At 43.4% G+C, this 20,184-nt stretch overlaps 1 protein-coding gene across 2 annotated transcripts; it reads left to right on the top strand.

The window, feature by feature from the left end:
• The first annotated feature begins 150 nt into the window (after positions 1 to 150).
• Positions 151 to 18,226, top strand: TMEM169 (transmembrane protein 169). Of its 2 annotated transcripts, XM_008574355.1 has the most exons (5): positions 151 to 235; positions 6,651 to 6,847; positions 9,237 to 9,327; positions 12,285 to 12,675; positions 15,720 to 18,226. In XM_008574355.1, exons 4-5 carry the CDS (start codon positions 12,405 to 12,407, stop codon positions 16,340 to 16,342), a joined length of 894 nt encoding a protein of 297 aa, XP_008572577.1. In that variant the 5' UTR covers positions 151 to 235; positions 6,651 to 6,847; positions 9,237 to 9,327; positions 12,285 to 12,404; the 3' UTR covers positions 16,343 to 18,226. The 2 variants fall into 2 exon arrangements, with proteins under 2 accessions (XP_008572577.1, XP_008572579.1); XM_008574357.1 differs by lacking the exon at positions 9,237 to 9,327.
• The last annotated feature ends 1,958 nt before the right edge of the window (positions 18,227 to 20,184 follow it).

Below are 20,184 nucleotides of genomic sequence, written 5' to 3'. Positions count from 1 at the left end.
GGGTCACCGCAGGAAGGTGAGGATAACTGGCCGTGCGCACGTGACCGCAGTTCTGCCCCGCCCCTCGGCCCTGCCCTTGCCCCGCCCTCGCCCCGCCCCGCGGGCCCGTCCCTCGCCCCGCCCTCCGCCCCGCCCCGCGACTCCTCTGCATCCTCCGAGGGCAGGGCCGCTCCCTCGCTGCCGCTTTCTGACCCGTCGGCATCCCCCGCCGGCGTCGGTCCCCGGGCATTTATGGGTGAGACTCCTTGTGCCTTTTTAAAATTTCGATGCCATTGGGGACGGGAGAAGGGAAAGACCAAAAAAAAAAAAAAAAAGAGAGAGAGAGAGAGAGAGGGTGCTCTGTTTTGAAAATTCAATCCTCAGTGCTATAGTTCTCACGATTAATTAAAATTAAATCCCCAGTGCATCTAGAAAAAGAAAGGCTGCATCGCGGGGCCCTAGCTGCCTCCGCCGACGTCGTCAGGCGATGCCGGGGCTGCAGCTGCTGTTGCCGCTGGCTGTGAAGGGGAGAAGGGGCAGGCTTAGCAGAGGGGAAGAAATCAGCTTCCCTTCATCCTCTCACCCCTCCATCGTTCATGAATATCCCTTCGTCCTTCGGGAGGGAGCCAGGGGAAGCGAGTGAAGGTGAAGAGGGGATCTGGTTGCAAGATATGGTTTCTGTTATCCATTGAACTAAGATAATAAATGATTTAAAAAATAAACTCGGGCCCACCGCCATCTCAGCAACCTTTACCACATCTGAGATCTGATCCGTTTCATCCGGGCTGCGTAACAAGTCCAAAAGAGGATCTTTCATTGCAGGGCGCATGCTTCCTGCAAGGTGCATCTGTGGGTGTATGTTTAAAATGCTGTCCTCTAGTTCTTTCCCTATGCAGAAAGGCGAGCTGCTGAAGGTGGGGAAAATTTCTCATCCGTGTTTTAGTGACCAGTAACAGTGATTTATTATTCAGATTCTGCTTCTTATTTTTCATCTTGCTTCACACCGTTAACCTACCAGAGTGAGATTACACCTGGACTGGCCCAGTGGGATTTCTTCGCTTTAAGAATTTGGCGGATCTAGGTAATGTGTCAGGTGCAGTGGTCTTAATCCAGGCAAGATGCTAATTCTAAATCTGTTGTCAGAGTGCTGTATTTTCTCATACCAGATGTTACAAAGATATAAAAGGCAACAAATGTCATCATCTTTGTGTTGGGTCCACCGCCTAGGATTCACAAAACAAATTGGAAATGGGTCTGATTGGGAGTGGAATCAGACATCACTTCCTCCACTGGGTCCCACCCACTGGCCAAGTTGCTGTTCGGCTACACTTCCTCCCTGTTCCTCCACCCCCCTGCCCTCCTCTGACCTTTTTTTTGGAAACAAATCCTCCTCTGCCTTCGATGCTGACAGATTCTGGTGTAGACTTATTTTTTAAAAGGAAGAAATCTTTTCTGGTTCCTATTTGCTAGAGAGTTTATGGAGGAATCAATTACTTCTACTATTTAAGTCAGTTATATAGTTATGACCAAATTTTTAAAAAATTATGATACCGTCACCTCCTTTTTTAAAAAAAGTAAGTTTAAATAGGAAAGTTCAAAGTATTGTTGCAAAAAATATATAATTCCTGGTGCCCAATGACAAAGTATTTTTCTTAAACAGGAAAGGAAATATTGACTGAATTTTGAAGAGCATCTTATTCCAGAAAATTTCAGACTTTCTTGGGGGTGGGGTCATGTTAAATTCCTTTTAAAGATAATTTTATCAAAGTTGTAATTTAATTTAATGTGGTTTGTGACCGGGTCTGGACCTGTGAATTCTCAGAGATGTCCCAGGGTGGGACAGTATAGGCCTGGCTGTAGTGCAGCCTCTGTGTGGCCACTGAGTGGACTGAGAAAGGGATTGTGACTGTCTTCCAGTGAAAAGGTGACTGGGGGCTGCAAGCCAGTTATGCCCACTAAGGATGACCAGGCGCCATTCCTCAGCTGCAGGAAGCTGCTGAATGAGCAGAAAAAGATCAGAAAGCTCTTTTTCACAGTCTAGGTAGAACCTGTGAGAGATGCAGGGTCTCTTCAAGCCATCTTTTTTTAAAAACCCAAGGAGGCATGGTCTCTTTGCTTCTGCCTCTGACCTCAGTCAGGATTTGAAACTCTGATAACCTCAAAAGGCTGGGAGGCACAGCAATAGTTCTGCTGCTTGGAAGCTCTTTGTTTTCAGATTTTAATGCTGGCCCCAGGCTGAGCCCTCTCTTCTCAGGGCAACCACAACACACTGCACTGACCATTCCTTTGGCTGGGTCAAAGTTCACTCTTCTCCTCACTCTGCATCACTGTCCCCTTTATCCTGGGGAAAAAGGCGTAGCTGTGGTCATGATCCTTCCACACTCCTGCTCTGTCACAGCCCATTTGCAATGACTCCCTTCATCTTCAGAGATGCTCTTGCTGCTTACCCATCTTCTCACCCCTCCTGCACCCCATCTGCCTGGTAAGTTCATTTTCTCCCTCTGCAAAGCAGCTGCTGGCTCACACTGACAGCGGCTTGTGGGATTCTCAACATTGAGAATCACAGAATCTTGGTGCTGAAGGAATGTCAATAAGGCATCTAGTCCCACCCCCACCTTGAGGCAAGACCACTCCTTAGCCAGCTCACATGAATGACTCTTAACCAGTTGACAATATTCAGCCAAGATTTACTGAGCACCTGCTATGTGCCAGGCACTGTTCTAGGCACTGGGGAGGTGGTGCAGTCAACAAGAGAATTAGGTTTCTCTGCCTTTATACAGTTTATATACTAGCAGGTAGGTATGTTGGGAGTGGGAGTGGGGGATGGAAAGGGTATGTGTGCCATGAGAGGTAGGACAATAGCCCAACAAAAGACCAAGTAGCCAAGATTGGGTTTTATGGCTCTCCTTGTAAGCAGCTACCCTCACTGCCCAGAACTGTTTCCTCTGGATAATCAAATGCTTTCTACATGATGAACCTACTTCAGGGAGAGAGCCTCTCAGGACCAGGTAGGATAGGCAATGACAAGAGAAATGCTGCTCACAGGACCATGAGGGGACAGGCTGCAGCCTGACTGTGCTCACAGCCCATCTGCAACTGGCTGGAGGCTGGGAGTTTCAAGATGCTGTTACATCAGAATCCAGTCATTTGACACCAGTCTGAGCCAAATTCCTTTCTGTATTTATATTGGTGAAACGGTCTTTCTGAGAGGGGCTAATGGTAATTTACAGTTGTAAAATGGTAAGCATTTTATTTCCTACTTGGTGGTAAACTTAATGGTGGTAAACCCAAGATGTAATTGGGAGAGTCTGGCCACTCCAGACAGGTGATATGTGGCCCTTGGGGTGAAAGATATTCAAATCAGAGAAAAGTTGTAAGAACAGTGGGACTGAGGCAAGGAACAATTCACTGTACTGGTAGTAAATTGACTTCAAAATTATGACACTCCACCCTCACAGCACCTAACCTCACAGTAGTTCAGGTTCAATATGGGTAAAGGTGCAAAAAGTCAACTCCTAAAGTTCTTAACCAGATGGAGCAGGCACACCTTGATTTGGAAACTTTGTCATCCGAAGGTAGCAAAATGGCAACCCATTTGTGTTTTGGTTTGGTTGTTTGTCCACACAGTAATTTATTTAAATTTGGACTAATTGCAACAATTAAAATCAGAAAATTTCACATGAAATTTTAGACAACTCATACCAAATGGGCCTGCCTTTCTCTAGGAAAGGAGATGGCTGAACAGCAGGCTTGGTGGGTGGAGGAGAGGGGAACAGTAGCTTCCTCCTTTAGATCAGACCTGAGTTCTTGTGCTTACCATAGTCCCCACCACTCCTTAATGTTTCCAGATGCTAAGGCTTGGTCTCATTGCCATTTATTAGCTTATTTCAGCCATACTTCATATGTAAATGTCACTTGCTTCCCTGCAATGAACATAAGAGCAAGGGCTGGAAAGCTTCCTGGCTTTTCCACCTACCAAGTCTACAAGTTCTGCTTATATGTCCAAGTATCTGGATGTGTCTGGAGAAGACAGTGGATCAGGTATGCTCCAGTGGCCAACTGGGAGCAGAGAAGTGTGAGCAGACTACAGGGAAATCATACCTGATGGTGAGAGGCCCATGAACCACCACTGTGAGTTGAGGTAGAGGTTAGTGACTGAGTGACTGACTGGATGGGAACTGGCCAGCAAGGAGTAATGACCAGACTTGCTGTTAATGACTTATCCCTACAAAGATGCAATAGCTGGGTAAGTATACTCATTTTGTTGTGTTGTGAGTCTTTGGATTTTTACTGAATGTCTAAGAACTGTTGGTTTCTTTTAACAATACTTCCTTTGGTACAGTGTTGTCCACCTCATTACAAGCAGGTAATAGTATCATATACAGTATTGAGCCCTCCAGCGGGTTGCTGGTGGAGCTTGAACCAGTATCTATGTGATATCCTTTGTACTAGCCAGCTGAGTTTCAGAATTCCTGGCCCACCGAGGAGAATCGAAACTGCTTGAACCACCTGTTATCAGGGATGATGCCATTTTATGATCTAATTCTAAAATGCACATCAAGATCTGCCTATGCCCCAGGGTTGACGAGTTGGAGTAATTTGGGGTTGAGATATAAAATAACCTTGGACAGTCCCAGTGTACTGGTTAGGATTTCTGTGTAGGTGCCTTAAGAGACCAAAATAATCATGGATTAAAACAAGACAGATATTTTTTTTCTCATATTACAGTCCAGAGGAAGAGCGTTCATGAGTGTTAGGGTGGCTCTTACTCCTTCCATCTCATTCTGCTGCTATCCTCAGCTCATGCCCTTGTTTGCGTGAGCTGCACATGGCTCATTCAGCCCTCAAGAAGGTGAAAAGAGGAAGGAGAGGGCCAGACAGAGACGTTGCACACACCACATCTACTCACATCCAGAGACTAATCATATGTTCACACCGAGCTGCAAGGGATGCTGGGAAGTATTATCTTTACCAGGGAAGCCATGTGACCAGCTGAAACTTCCAGTATTAAAAAGGAGAAAATAGATTAAGGAGGAGCACCTGACAACTGTGCTATAACTAGACATATAAAGAAGTGTATTAATTTCACTTTATTAAACTTTTCTCCAGTCTCAGTCTTTGACAGAATAGGATAGTCCTTAATGGCTACCACTTCACCCAGTCACTTAAAAAGTTTTATTTAATACCCACTCGCTGGCTTACTTGTATGGTATCACTTCACAGAGCTTATATTCTAATACAGAAGATAGACAATAAACAAGTAAAAGAAAAAATACATATAATAAATGTTAATGAGTTCTATACAGGAATCAGGCTATTGTGATAAAGAATAAGGAGAGGCAGGACAGGGAGCCTTTTTTAGCTGAGTGTCAAGAAGGCCTCAGAGGAGATGACATTTGAGCAGAGACTTAGGAAAAAAAGATGTCCATGTGAAGGAGCAGGGTGAAGCAGTGTATAAGCCAAGGTTGACAGCATTTAAGGACTCATGTGGGAAAGCTCTTGAAGAATAGATAGGAATAGACAGCCAGAGTGATTGGAGCAAAGTTGCATGAGGGAGGTGATATAGTATGAGATGGCAGGACGGGGAGGGGCCAGGTCCTGCAGATCCTTAAGCCACATGAAAAGTTTGGATTTCATTTTATAGCAATGGGTAGTCACAGGAGGATTTAAGCAGAAAATGGCAAGATTTTGTTTATGTTTTCAAAAGATCTTTCTTACTGCTGAGTGGAGAATTAAATGGAAGGCAGCAATAGTGAAAGCCAAAAGATAAGAGCATTTTTTAGAACCATAGGTAACAGATGATGGCCTCGTAGACTGGAATGGTAGTAGTGGAGATGGGAAAATTGATGGATGAATTTAAGAATAATCTGCAGAATTTCTTTCAAGAGTGGCTTAAAACCAGTTATTCTAAGCATAAGTTCCAGGGTATAAGCATGTTCTTTTTTGTTTGTTTGTTTGTTTTTGGCACCTGGACAGTACAGGGATCAAACTCTGGACCTTGGTGTTATCAGCCCCACACTCTTAACTAACTGAGTTAATCAGCCAGCCCAGAAGTTTCTTTAAAACTTCCGTTCCACCCTCAGATAACCAGGAGTCCAGAGCTAATGGTTAATTGAGGTTAACACTCTGCAATGTAATGTGGATTAATAATCTTTGGACTGGGGGTGGAGATGGAGGATGGGAAAAGGCTAACTTCCATAGAAAAGAACAAAGTCCTGTCTCTTAATTCTACTGATTAAAGCCGTGAAAACTAGGTAAAAAAAAATTTTACCCTCTCTTATGGTCTCCAAAAGGAAGTAGTGATTTTCAGAATATGCTTCTGAGGTCAAATACTAACAGCATAATAAAGTGTACGAAAATGCGGAAGAGAATTAAGCCTTCCTCTCTTTTTTTTTTTTTTTTTTCCTTTTTGTCTTTTTTCGTGTCTGGCAATGGATAGCAACCCTCAGTGTCGCGCCCATACCAGACCGGGACCGGCAATGGGATCGCAACCCTCGGTGTTGCTCCCACACCTCGCTCAGCCAGTGAGCAGGAACCGGTCCGTATGTGGGATCTGAACCCTCGGCGGTAGCGCCACCGCACTCCCAAGCAGTGCACAAGCCTTCCTCTCTTAAAGGTTGTTTATATCATGTTTCTGAATAGGCATTTTCCCTTCTTCTCTGTACTATCAGGTCAACAACTACATACTGACTTTCTGCTATATCGCCAGCCCTGGGGCCTTCTCGTTAATGGTGACGAAAAAGTATAAGACAGTTCCTGATCTCTAGAAGTTTGCAATCTACCTGGGGAGATGAATGAAAATTCCATCTATGTCATACCATCCGTATCAACACAGTGAGATGAAATACTGCATAATTAAGTACCAAAAGTATGATACAGATAACAAATGCTACTGAAATACAGAGTGGGAGGAGGCAAAAGAAGGGGAATGGAAACTAACATGTATGGAGTATCGGTCACCTACGAGACATTTTACACTTGACCATTCATTGAATTCTGACCACACTCCTCAACAGAGGGTTGGGGTGGGAAGGGAGAGACTTGTGGGCTGGGGTCATCACAGAACATGAACGAGTGAGTCAGATTTGAGCCAGTCTTGAAAGAGGTGGAGAAGAGTGAAGGTGGTGAAGAAACCAACACAAGCAAATGTGTTGAGCAGTCATGTTGTGGGGAAGGGAAGAGGGAAAATTGCTACTGAATCCTGGAGTCGGGGGTAGGGTGGGGGTGAAAATGGAGAGCCTTAAACACCAGGCAGACTCTTTAGATATATTTTAGAAAGAAATGGCAGGATAGTATTAGTTACTGGACAAAATAAAAATTACGTTTTGTTTTATTAAAACAGTAGAGGTAGAATTCTGAAATGAAAGAGAGAGAAACCAGCTTGGAGAAAGTAATGTGAAGGCTGTATTCTAGCATACGGTAGCAAGAGAAATTCAAATGAACAGATTAACAAAGAGATCTCATAAGAATGATTAGCAGGACTTAAAGACTAATTATTATTAGGAATACAGGAATATATCCTTAATAGAGGAAATGCGTTTATTAAAGAAATCTCTAGAAGTATAAGTTATAGAACCTTGGGTAAATGTTGGCAGGCAGTATGGTACAGTGGAACAAACATGGGTTTTGAAGTGAGCAAACCTGGCTGTGAAGTCCAACCCCACCACTTACTGTTTATGTAACCTTGAGCAAATTGGGATAATTATAGTACCTACTCCATTAGTTTGTTGTGAAGATTAAACAATATGATTACTGTAAAGTACTTAGAACAGCACCCGGCACACAGTAAACATCTAATAAGTTTTACTCTTTACAATTCCTAAGTCCAAGCAAAATAGTACTTACTTTATAAAATTGTGCCTAGAACAACTGTGCAATATCTGGCACATAGTATTATTCAATAAATATCTATTGAATGGGTAATTAACTGAATAAGCAATTAATGCAGAACCTAACATGCTGCAGTAAGCAAATGTTCTGTTCTATGAAAATAGACACTCCATAAATGTTGTCGAGTTTCCCTCTCCACCTCTTTCTTCTTTCCCTTCCCTCTTCTCTCCTCTTGGTAATACTGAGAGTTTGTCTACTGGGAATAAAGACAATGAGTTTGGTTTGAACGTGCTTAGGCAGAATGACGAGAGATTCGATTTGGAAATACCCACTTGGCTACTGGAGATACATTCTTGAGATCGATACATAGGCATTCTTCGCATAGAATTGGTCCTACAGCTGTGGGTAAGAAGGCTGTGTATTTCAACAGGAAGAAGTGAATGTGCTGTTGAGAATAGAGGACAGTCTCAAGACCAATGGCAATTACAGGATGGAGAAGGCAGATAAGGGAGTAAAAAGAGAGAAGGGCTTGAGAGGTAACAAGAAAGTGAGCATAGAAAGTCAAAGGAGGTAAAGGAAGCTTCAAGAGAGATTTGGGAATTAGCAGACAGAAAGGCTCTGATGTAGACAAGGAGAATAAGAATGGTAAAGTGGTCACTGTGGTCACATCAGAAACTTTCAAGATTGTATTCCTCACAGGAAAGAATGGGCCTGTTATCAAAGGAAGGAAGAATGGGGTTCTGCACAGCAGAACAAAACAAACCAGACAAACAAATGAAAATAAAAAACATCACCTGTCCACTGTAGCCACTAATACTTGACTTCTTCTAAATCTTGGTGGGAAAATCCTGAGCTTTGGAGTTATGCAAGTATTGGCTTAAATCCAAGTTCTCTCACTTCTTTACTTAACATGGATGAACCTAATATGTAAAGTGAGGAAAATAAAATACTTGATATGCTGGCTGAGACATGCAAATGAAGTAACATAAAGAGTTTACCTTACAGCCTGGCACATAAGGCTTGATAAGTGCTAATTTCCTGGCCTATTCCCCATCTTTCCAGATGACGTGTATGTGTGTGTTTGTGTGTGCGTATGTGTTTGTGTTGGGAAGGGACTTCAGAGTGGGAAGAAAAAGATGGTAACAGAGACAGTGGAGGATTAGGGGGAAGAACTGGAAATGAGTGGCTACATACTATTTGATAGAGAAGCTTGGTTGTGAAAGAAGGCAAGAAATAGAATATCAAATAGCCTAACTGGTAAGGTAAAGTTGTTTTTTCTAGATAGGGAACTTTGAGTTTGAAAGCAATAGGGACAGAGCCAGTGGGAGGGAGAAGGTGGAGCTACTGGAGAGGAAGGACATCAAGGATGAGGAAGAAATTGGATCAGCAGTAGAGTTGGAGTGGTCAAGAAGAATATCTGCTTTCAGATCACTCACTCTGGGGGAAGCCAGCCACTGTTGAGGACACTTGAACAGCCCATGGAGAGGCCCACATGGGGAGGAACTGAGTCAGCACCATGTAAGTGAACCATCTTGGAAGTAGATTCTCCAGCCCCATTAAAGCCTTCAGATGACTGTAGCCTTACCTGGCATCTTTAGAGCTCGTAAAACAGAACCAACTAAGGCACTTTCATACTCCTGACTCACAGGAACTATTCACAGGAGAACCACAGAGTTTTTAAGAAAACTATATTGACAAAACACTAAAAGATTCAGAAACCATATAAAACAAGAAGAAGCCTTTAGACCCCCAAATTGTAGAGGCAGGAAGCAAGCAGAGAAGCCTACTAACCATCCAGCTAGGGCAGTTCCGGTTTCTTTTAAGTCTGGGGTAATTTGTTACACAGCAACAGATAACTTATATACCTGTACTGAGACATGTTTGATTTCATTTCAGCCTCACACCAAACTGAGAATAAAGAGCACCCACAAATTTAGGAAAAGACTACTTATTCTGTAGCCATGATAACAAGTAGCCACCAGAACAAGTTTTAAATGTGTTCAATCAACAACTGCCTAAGTGAACACGTTTTTAAAAGCCAGTCCATCAGTGCCAGCCCCTGGTTTGAAAGTCAGCCAGTTGGGGACAGACTCACTTACCTGATTGACTTTCAGAAATGAGGGGCTGACTGTTGGATTAACCAAAAGCATCTTTGCTGAGTGATATGGTCTAAATGTCCATGTGTTGAAATTCTGACCCCCAAGGTGATGGTATTATGAGAGGTCTTTGGGAGGTGATTAAGCCATGAGATTGGAGTTCATATGAATAGGATTAGTGCCCTTATAAAAGAGACCCCAGAGAGTTAGCAAGTGCCTTTCACCATGTGTGAACACAGTGAGAAAGCACCATCTGTGAACCAGAAAAGGCCCTCGCCAGACACCCAACCTGCCAGTGCCTTGACCTTGAACTTACCAGCCTCCAGAAATATAAGAAATAAATTTTTGTTATTCATAAGCTACCTAGTCTATGGTATTTTGTTATAGCATCCCAAATGGACTAAGACACTGAGGGAAGTTGTTGGTCAATTGAACCGATTTAAAACTGGTCTGATGACTACTTTTTACCATGGCTAAACAACAGTCCATCTTTTCCTAAGTTTGTGGGAACATTTTGTATTCTCAAAGAATAATGCTGTACTTACAGGCAGATGAGAGGAATCATGTTTCAAGGTGAATCGGGGATGGTGTCTGTTTTGCAAGTAGATCCTGGCTGGGTACCTGTCTAAAAGAGTAATGTTCTAATTATAGGGAGATGAGGAAATCCTGTTTCAAGGTGAATCAGGGAGGGTGCCTGTTTTGCAAGTAGACACTGACTGGTCCTGAAGTAAATGATGGTCCCCCCAAAGTGAATTACCAGGAGCTCACCAACTGTTTATATTTCATATTTTCTGTCAATGCTTTTAATGAGGTCTTCAAATGTCATCTCTTTCTTTGCCTCCAGATAGGATTGTCTCTCCCTAACTCCCATCAGCTGAAAAGAGGGTCATGTTTGTCTTTACATCCCCAGGAAACTCTGAAGCTTTCAACCTCCATTTTCTGTGTTATTCTGTCCTTGGGCTCAGGAAGCTCTTCCTGTTATCCAACATTGGCCTCACCCATTGTGGTCACCCAAGTCAGGAGTGTTAGAACACCACATATTTTTATGTTTATAGAAGGCCATTAACAAGAGTTATCACCTCCATGTTTGTGTTTCCTCTGCCCTGCCACATGTCCCTACAGCACTGCCCCCTCAACAAAGAGAGCGAACAAATGAATAGGAAGGGTGAGGGTTTGCAACTTGCCTTCTTGCCAGTACTCCTTGGCATTCATGTCTCCCTCTGAACATCTTGGCACATCTTACAAAAAGGGGAAAAGGGGTGCAGAGGGTGAACTTTGTCCCAGCTCTGAAGCTCTGGTCCTGTAATCTGCTTGAGGTCTCAAGCCCTGGTTTGAAAACTCTCACTATAGAAAGGCCAGGGGAGACCCTTCACAAACTGCCCCAGGAAACTACAGAGGAAAGCAGAAGCTCTAAGCTGAAAAACACCGGGGCTTAGAGTAGGTTCCCAACCTGTGATAGCTGTGCTATTTGTACCGTAAGTAGGTATATGGAGTTATAACACTAAGGTCAAGGATTTGGATCCATGTACTGGCCAGCTGCCAAAAAAAAGTAGATATAAAGTGGTTTGTTCAGAGGTCACCCCTGTCATAGGATTTCCATGATGCGGCTTCCTGAGCCTCAGTTCCACTACAGGACTTGGACTGGGGAAAGCATTCTCGTATTAAACACAGACACTTAAAGAGTAGAATTCAAAATTCATGTACATTTTTAACAAAACTTGAAAACCTTAACCTTGGGGAAGATCATGTTCAGCCACTATAACCAATTGCGTTGGGGTAGATGTCCATTGTCTTCTGTATTGGGGCTACTTTGGTAGAAGAGCCCTGATTGGGCTCATTAATCCCCAAGGCCTACTCAGTATTCCAATGGTGGGGTTCCTTATCTTCTAGAGCTGTTTACCTTGGGAATTCCCTCTGCCCTAAATCTTCTTGCACACACCTTTGTGCTCTTAGACACCTCAGCCAAATGAATCCCATACTCCAGCAAGTTCCATGCATAAGAATTTAAAGATAGAAGTACTCATCCTGTTCGGATGGGCCCCTGAGGCAGTCAGGTGAGCATGTAGCAAAACTTGTTTAATTTCATTCTGTAGAAGCCAACTGTAAGGATTTCCAGTTCTGTCACTGAGCACCTCATTTATTCCATGCACTGGGCTAAGTGCCCAGTATACAAAGTCGAGTAAGCTCTAACACGTGTGAATCTAGTAGGGAGACAGAAGAAAATCAGCAGAGGACAGAGAAGGCAGCAGAGAAAAGCTGCTTGCTAAAAAGGGGAAAAAATCAGGAGGAGACGGCTTCCCCCATGTTGAGGATCATTTCTTAAATCTCTGTCTTGCCCTTCTTGTACCCTGTTGACGGCTCTGCTTTCCTATATTTCAGGTAAATGCATCTTTAGGACATCTTTGCGTAGCCCCATCCAGGAAGAGGCTGTGTAAAGTGTGGATCGTGAGTTTGTTCAAGCAAGTCAGACAAAGGGCAAAGCTAGACGTCAGGACCAGGATGGAAGAGCCAGCACCAGTGGAAGGCCAAGGCCAGCTCCCAAGCCCCCAGCAGGGCTCTCTGAGGAAGGCTGTGGCTGCTGCCCTGGCCCTGGATGCGGAATCCACAATGGGTCGCAGGAAAAAGAAAAAGAAAGAGTCCCGCCCAGAATCTATCATCGTCTACCGGTCAGAGAATGAGAAAACAGACGTGGAGCCCGGGGAATCAGAAGGTGGAGATGGGCCTAAAGAGGAGGAGGGAGACGATTTCCTAGACTATCCCGTGGATGATGGTGAGTCTCTTTGGAGCCTTTTGTTTAAAGCCATGCTAAAGGAAACAGAAAGGGGATCCTTCAGCAGACAGACAGGCATTTGCTCACTGACCTATTTCTTCTTGGTGATACATTTCTCCTTGCAGTGTTGGCAGTCTTCATTCAACAAATTGACATATTTACTCAGTACCTATTATGTTCTATTCTAGGTGTTGCAGAGGAGCTCTCCACCTTTTCAGAACCCCTAGTATAATGGAAGAGGCTGATTGATACACAAAAATTATAACACAAGCAGACAATATTAGTTACTTAATGTATGTAAGATAAAGAAACAATAATTGTTGGCTTTCCTAATAGTCATTATGACCACAATGAGATATAGTATTCCCTCACTTCTAGGATTGCCAAAAATTGGGTAAGATATGATAACATCAGTGTGAGGAAATGGATATACTCTCATATACCTCAAGTCGAAATGGAAGCCACTTCAACCACTTTTTTTTTTTTCAACCACTTTGTAGGGAAATCTGTCGATATTTATTAAAATTCAAAATGTGCATATCCTATGTCCCAGAAATGCTCAATATCTACCCCACACAAATTCTGCCCATGATATGCATGTGTAAGGAGGTATGTGTAAGAATGTTAATGAAGCTGCAGATTGTCTGTATTAAGGATTATTGTGCAGCAAGGGATAAATGAGGCTTTCTGCTGCACTGTGGTAGCCTGGCTTCCTGAATGTTCTACACCATTCCTATCTGTCATCTTGGTGGACTCAGTCAACCCTGAGCCTCCTTATTCTCCCTGTCATATTTAGACACATATGCCCGTGGGTTTCAGGCACCAGTAAAACCTTTAAGCTCCCAAACTGATACACAGTGGAGCTCCCTGTCCCAAATAGAGGTCACGTTAGGGCAAGGAATCAAGAAGCACTTGTCGAGTGGATGGGCTGCTTTGGCACAAATTGCATTTCTTTTCCCTGCCCTCCTGGAACCATAAAGATGGTATTTTGTAGTTGGATAGATCTCTATGACATATGCCCACAGAGAACAAGACAAGCAGCATAGACAAGACAGAGAGTGAACTAGTCAGCAAATAAGGATAATTTCGGGTAGTGGTGCAGGTTCTAAAGACAGTAAAACCATGGTGTTGGGAAGACGAGTAACTGATGGAGGGTGGTAGGGGAGAGATTACGTGGTCCTGGAAGGTCTCTCTGAGGAAGTGATGTCTGAGCTGATCCAAATGACATGAAGCAGCCAACCAAGAAAAGATTGGGGGCAGAGCTCTTTGAGGCAGGGTCAAAGGCCTTGAGGTGAGAGCAACATTGGCCCCATTTATGGAATGTATTTATTTCTGCGTGAGGATGGTGAGAGGTCAGAAAGTTAGTTGGGGGCTGGATTATGAGGGGCTTTGCAGTTCACAGGAAAAAGTTTGGAATTTGTTGTAAGAGCAAGGAGAAGTCAATGGAGAACTTTTAAGCAAGGGACAGACTTTGTCTCATTTACATTTTCAGAAGATCATTCTGGCTTCTCTATAAAGAATGAATTGTAAAGGTTACGACTGGAAGCTGATAAGGGACTGTTGTATTACTACAGCCACAACAGCGCTAAGGTAGAAGCTTGGACTAGGGTGATAGCAGGAGAGAGAGCTAAAGAAGAGAGGCTGGGTTCAGAATGCAATGTGAAACTTGCTGATGGGTAGGAGGTAGGGAGTGAGGGAAAGAGAGGAATTGACAATGACTCCTGGGTCTTTGACAGGAACAACAGAGAAAATAGAGGCTGGTCTCATTTACTGAGAAGAAGGAGACTGGGAAGCCACTAGGTTTGGGGAGAACAGTACAACCCTTCTGTGTGGGCAGTCAGAACCCTTTCATTTCCCTGGGCCCTGCTCTTTAGGTGGCTCCATTCTCTCTCTCTCCAGCCATGGGCCAGGGAGTCCACAGGGCCAAGGGACATGCCCACCAAAAGCCTGTACTCCCCCAATCCTTTCCCACAGACACACTCCTTGTCTACATTTTAGATTACATTTACTACCGACCACACTTCCAGGGTGGTCAAAGGATGGCTGTTTGGTGGTGTGTGTAGGTGGTGTGTGTGTGTGTGGCATGTGGTGTGTGTGTATGGGGTATATATGTGATGTGTGTGGGGAATGTGTGTATGGTGGTGTATGTGTAGTGTGTATGAGGTATTATGTGCACATGTCGGTGTGGTGTGTGGATGTGTGTGGGGGTGTATGTATGTGCATTGTGTGTGGTGTGTGCTGTGAGTGAGTGGAGTGTATGTGTGTGGTGTGTGGTACGATGCATGTAGGGGTGTGTAGTGTGGGGGGATGTATGTGGTTTGGGTGTGGGTATGAGTGTGGGCGTGGGTATATGTGGTGTGTATGGGGGTGTGTGGTGTGTGTGATACATATATGTGGTATATAGTGCATGGGGTTGTATGTGGTGTGGGTGGCATATGTGGTGTGGGGGGAGTGTGGTGTATGTGATGTGTGGGTGGCATGTTTATGTGTGGATACAAGCTTGGATATGAGGGCTGGGATGTCCACAGGCAAGTGGGGAGGCCCCCTCTCAGGCAAGCACAGAGATAGGTGTGAGAAGGGAAGGGGGTGGGCTGCCCATCTGTATAGTGCGCACACGTACAATCTTTACACACCGTAGTTGATACTCATAAGCAGTATTTTTATAGCACTTGTTAACTTGGAATAAGCTCATTATAAAGTGGTATCTGTAGTAAAATTCCTCACACCCCTCCATGTCACAGAGATTGTGCTAAGATTGAAGCCCAGAAAAGTGGAAAGAGAGTATGAAAAACAAGTTTAACCCACCTTACAATTTTGTCAGGGCCCAGACTCATGAATGAGAGCTCACTGTGGGAGTAGCAATACCTGTGATTGCCCCCCAGTGGGAAACTCGTTCAGCCCACCATTGAATCACTGGCTCCAGTACTGTGCCAGAGGCTGAAAGAAAAGGATACTGTCATACTCATCCCCAACCACTGGGGATGACACTGTGATGAAATGTTCACTCCTCTGATCTTGACTTTCACCTCCTTTGTGCTCTGCAGGTATGTGGAACATGCCTTTGGATAGCCGCTATGTCACATTAACTGGGACCATCACACGAGGTAAGAAAAAGGGTCAGATGGTGGACATCCATGTCACGTTGACAGAGAAGGAGCTGCAAGAATTGACCAAGCCTAAAGAGTTGTCAAGGGAAACAACACCTGAAGGAAGAAAGCCCTGCCAGATGGGAGCAGACCGCGGGCCACATGTGGTTCTCTGGACACTGGTCTGCCTGCCTGTGGTTTTCATCCTCTCTTTCGTTGTTTCTTTCTACTATGGCACTATTACCTGGTATAACATCTTCCTTGTATACAACGAGGAGAGGACCTTCTGGCACAAGATCTCATGTTGCCCCTGCCTCATTCTCTTCTATCCAGTGCTCATCATGGCCATGGCCTCTTCCCTGGGCCTCTATGCAGCTGTGGTCCAGCTCTCATGGTCCTGGGAAGCCTGGTGGCAAGCTGCCCGGGACATGGAGAAAGGCTTCTGTGGCTGGCTCTGCAGCAAGCTGGGTTTGGAGGACTGTTCTCCCTACAGCATTGTGGAGCTGCTTGAATCTGACAATATTTCAGGCAATCTCTCCCACAAGGACTCCACCCAGGAAGCAGAAACCTCCACTGTCTAAAATCTCAACAACTTCCTTCCTTCTCCAGACCCAGTAGCCTATATATCCTCTTATAATTCCAGTAGATTCTTTAAGTTATCTTCAGTCCCCCACAGTTCTTCTGAAAAATCCTAGCTCACACTGATTTGTCCTACTATCTTTATGGTTCCAGGAGGGCAGGAAAAAGAAAAACAATTTGTGCCAAAGCATCCCATTCGTTGGACAAGTGCTTCTTGATTCCCTGCCCTAATGTGACCACTTTCTGGGACAGGGAACTGCATTGTGTATCAGTGTGGGAGCTTAAAGGTTTTACTGGTGCCTGGAACTGAGGGGAGTATGTGTCTAAATATGACAGGGAGAATAAGGAGGCTCAGGGTTGACTGAGTCCACCAAGATGATAGATAGGGATGGAGTAGAACATTCAGGAAGCCAGGCTACCACAGTGCAGCAGAAAGTAAAGGTTTATGTGTATCATTTAGATTTACATTTAGCTACATACAATTACATCCCTAAAGTAATAGAGGTTTAGACAGGATAGAAGTTTCTTTCTTTCTTGTACAGGAGAAGTCTGGAGACAGACCATCTCGGGACCCTGTGAAGTCGTCCAGGCCTCAGGCTTCTTCTCTGTCGTTAGTAGGATGTGGCCCTCATCACACTTATCCTCAACCTCCCAGTGCTGATTTCACCTCCAGCCATCATGCCCATGGGACAAAGAGGAACACACTCTTCCTATTTAAGGAGACCTACCAGAAGTCCCACTCAGCATTTTTAATATCTCATTGGCCAGACCTTAGTCACATGACCTCATGAGCAAATGAGAGTTGGAAATGTATTCCTTTGGCTGGGTAGCTATATTCTCAGCAAAATATTGAGGTCATGCTAACTTGAGAGAAAGGGAAAGAATGGCTGTTTTGGTAGGCAGGTAAGAATCTCCACCTTACAATAATTATTTAAATACACTCAAAATCCCAACCTGCTGATATAGTTTTATTAATTTATTATTTATTCATTCATTTATTTATTTGTTTGGCCTAAATCTTACATGAAGAATTTATACATAGATATTAGCTACGTATACTACATATATGCTATACACAGATATTAGCACCTCGTGTACTTTGCAATTAAACTTCTGTAATGTCATGTGGTTTCAGGTTTCTTTGGAAAGGATTAGCGGACAGGAGAGTACAATTATATAATGGCAGCATAACTCTTTTTCCTGGTGGTGGAGGTGGGTGGTGATATTTAATCTAATCTATAGATTAAAGACTTGGAAGGGAAGGATTGCATCTGCCAAACATTACTCCAACAGGGATCAGAAGTCCTGAGCACAGAAAGGCCAGGCATAGTCTTCTGTTTTTTGGCAAAACCTCATTCAGAGCCTTACTCACTCAGATCTTTCTAGAGTTTAACAACAAACTTAATCTTTGCCTTGCTGAGAAGTTTGTGTCTTCCTGGCCAGTAGGGGATATAAACCAGATTAATCCAGATTAATAGATTCTGAACTTTACACGCACATGAAATCATTCTTAAAGGTGTCCTAATTTCAAAATATTAACTGCTAAGAGGTCGGTAGATGTTGGAGGTTTGGATTTTTACAGGAATAGCTGGTACTCATTTCTTGTTCCTGTCTCAAAAAGAAGGTGTTGAAAGAACTGTGAACCAAACCAGAGGGGCCAGGCATGCTCCCCTACAGAAAGTCAAGGACATTTGCCTAATTCATGGTGCTGAACTCCACCTTTAGAAGAACTCTTTTTTCTTTTTTAAAAAATAATTATTATTAGTTTGACAAGGAAAAAAAATGTGTCCAGCATTTTTGAAGATAACCTTCTCTGGTGCACTTGCAGATACATGAATAATTGAAATGAAGGCAAAGAAAATAAAAATAAAATCTAATTAACATTTGTTCACTTTGTCCTTGAGGCTCTCCAAAATTGCTTTGAATGCTACAGCTTCCAGAAGAAGGGTGATTGGATCCTCATGTCTTGACTCGTTCCGTGTACCACTAGTTTATGGGGATGCTATTTAGGTGAACTGTTCCACAAATCACATTTTTGCCTAAGCCCACATTAGAAAGTGGTAACCACATTTGTCAGTTTTGGGGGGATTTGGGAAACCAATAGCCAAGGCCAAAAATAGGATAATGTGGCTATGGTGGAATGGAAGAGCGTGGAGTGAGGGTGAGTGTGGAGTGAGCCCAGGAGATACCTAGATGAAACTGACATGGCCTTCACCTTAGTTGGACTCATCACCTAGAAATAATCATTTCAAAAGGGCTCTTCTTGGGCCGGCCCCGTGACTCACTCAGGAGAGTGCGGCACTGGTAGCGCCAAGGCCGTGGGTTCGGATCCTATATAGGGATGGCCGGTGCACTCACTGGCTGGACGTGGTGCAGACCACACCATGCCGAGGGTTGTGATCCCCTTACCGGTCAAAAAAACCAACCAACCAACCAACAAACAAACAAAAAAGGGCTCTACTAAGGTATGTAAAAGCCTAGACTAGAGGGAGGAAAACTGAACCAAACAGAACTAAAGCAATCTCATCTTTGCTCTCAGCAAACACCAAGAGAACATTAGAGGACAAATTGGAGAGCTAAATACCATATTTGAACAGTTCTCTTAGCTCATAGTTACTTGATCTTCATGGTGAATATCAAAGAAAAGGGCTATATTTTCCAGTTGCTTAGCAGCCATAATACACTGAGCAGGATTAACCACGTCTGACCCAGTATAGTGAAATTGATGTTTCCAAGTCATCTTGTCTATTAACATTATGTAGCACCCTTTGTTTCAGTTCATGTCTCAGGGGAATAAGACCCATGATTTCCTATAAAACAAGATTGTAAATCTTAAAAAGAATGAATTTCAGATGATTTGAAAGTTTCATTCTGCCATTATTGAATGGCCAACCAGGGCTTAATTTTTGCAGTGTTGAAAATGAGTACTGGCTAACATCAAAAGTTTATCTTCTTTACTTCAATTAATTTAATTACTACGATAAGCCTTTTCACGTGTATTGTTTTAAGGTTTTTTTCATATATGTATTCTTTGAGAATGGTATTTGATGGAAGTGGTAAAACATGGTACCATCACTACTTGCATTTGTTTGGGATATAAACTTTTACATCACATCTGTACCCTGTTAAGATTTTAACTAATTTTCCCAATTGCACATATAAACATTGTTACAGCTCTGTTACAGCACAAAGCCTGCATATTTTTATGGACACAATAATGTCCATGAAGTCAGCACTCACATAGTTCACTCTCAGAGTGGTAACAAACTCAAACATATTCCAGCAACTTAAATTGTAATTTCAAAATGAATCAAATTTTTTACCTTTATTAATTACCCTGAAGGGAACCCATAGTCTACACTACAGCTGTAGTTTTAAAAGTCTCGGTTGTTTCAGTTACCATTGCCTCTGAAAAACCTAAGACTTTGTGGCTTAAAATAACAATCACCATTGAGTTTCTTTGCTCACAATTCTTTAATTTGGGCAGAGCTCAGTGGAAACAATTAGTCTCTGCTCAATGTTTCTAATACTGGGAGGCTCTCTGGAGGCTTGAGGATCCACTCCCAAGTGATAGTTTTCACTTGCATGGCTGCTGTCTGAAGGTGGACCAAAGGCAAAAATGTCCACCAAACTGAGAAAATATCTTGAGACAAAAAATGAAGCAAGCAACTCCATACTTCATTACTAGTAAAGTTTACTGATGGGTAACTTATAGATGGGAAGGATCAGGTGAGTGACAATTCAGACCTTTGCAGCTGTACCCTGCAACGTCTGGAGAGGAACCAGGAGTTTATAGGGGGGTTGGAAATAAAGAAGGAGCTATGCCAAAGAAAAAAAATCTGTT

Source organism: Galeopterus variegatus, unplaced genomic scaffold (genome assembly GCF_000696425.1).
Source record: "Galeopterus variegatus unplaced genomic scaffold, G_variegatus-3.0.2 Scaffold1036, whole genome shotgun sequence".
NCBI classification, from domain to species: domain Eukaryota; kingdom Metazoa; phylum Chordata; class Mammalia; order Dermoptera; family Cynocephalidae; genus Galeopterus; species Galeopterus variegatus.
Note: the sequence above shows the minus strand (reverse complement) of the source record. Positions and strands in the feature narration are given on the sequence as shown.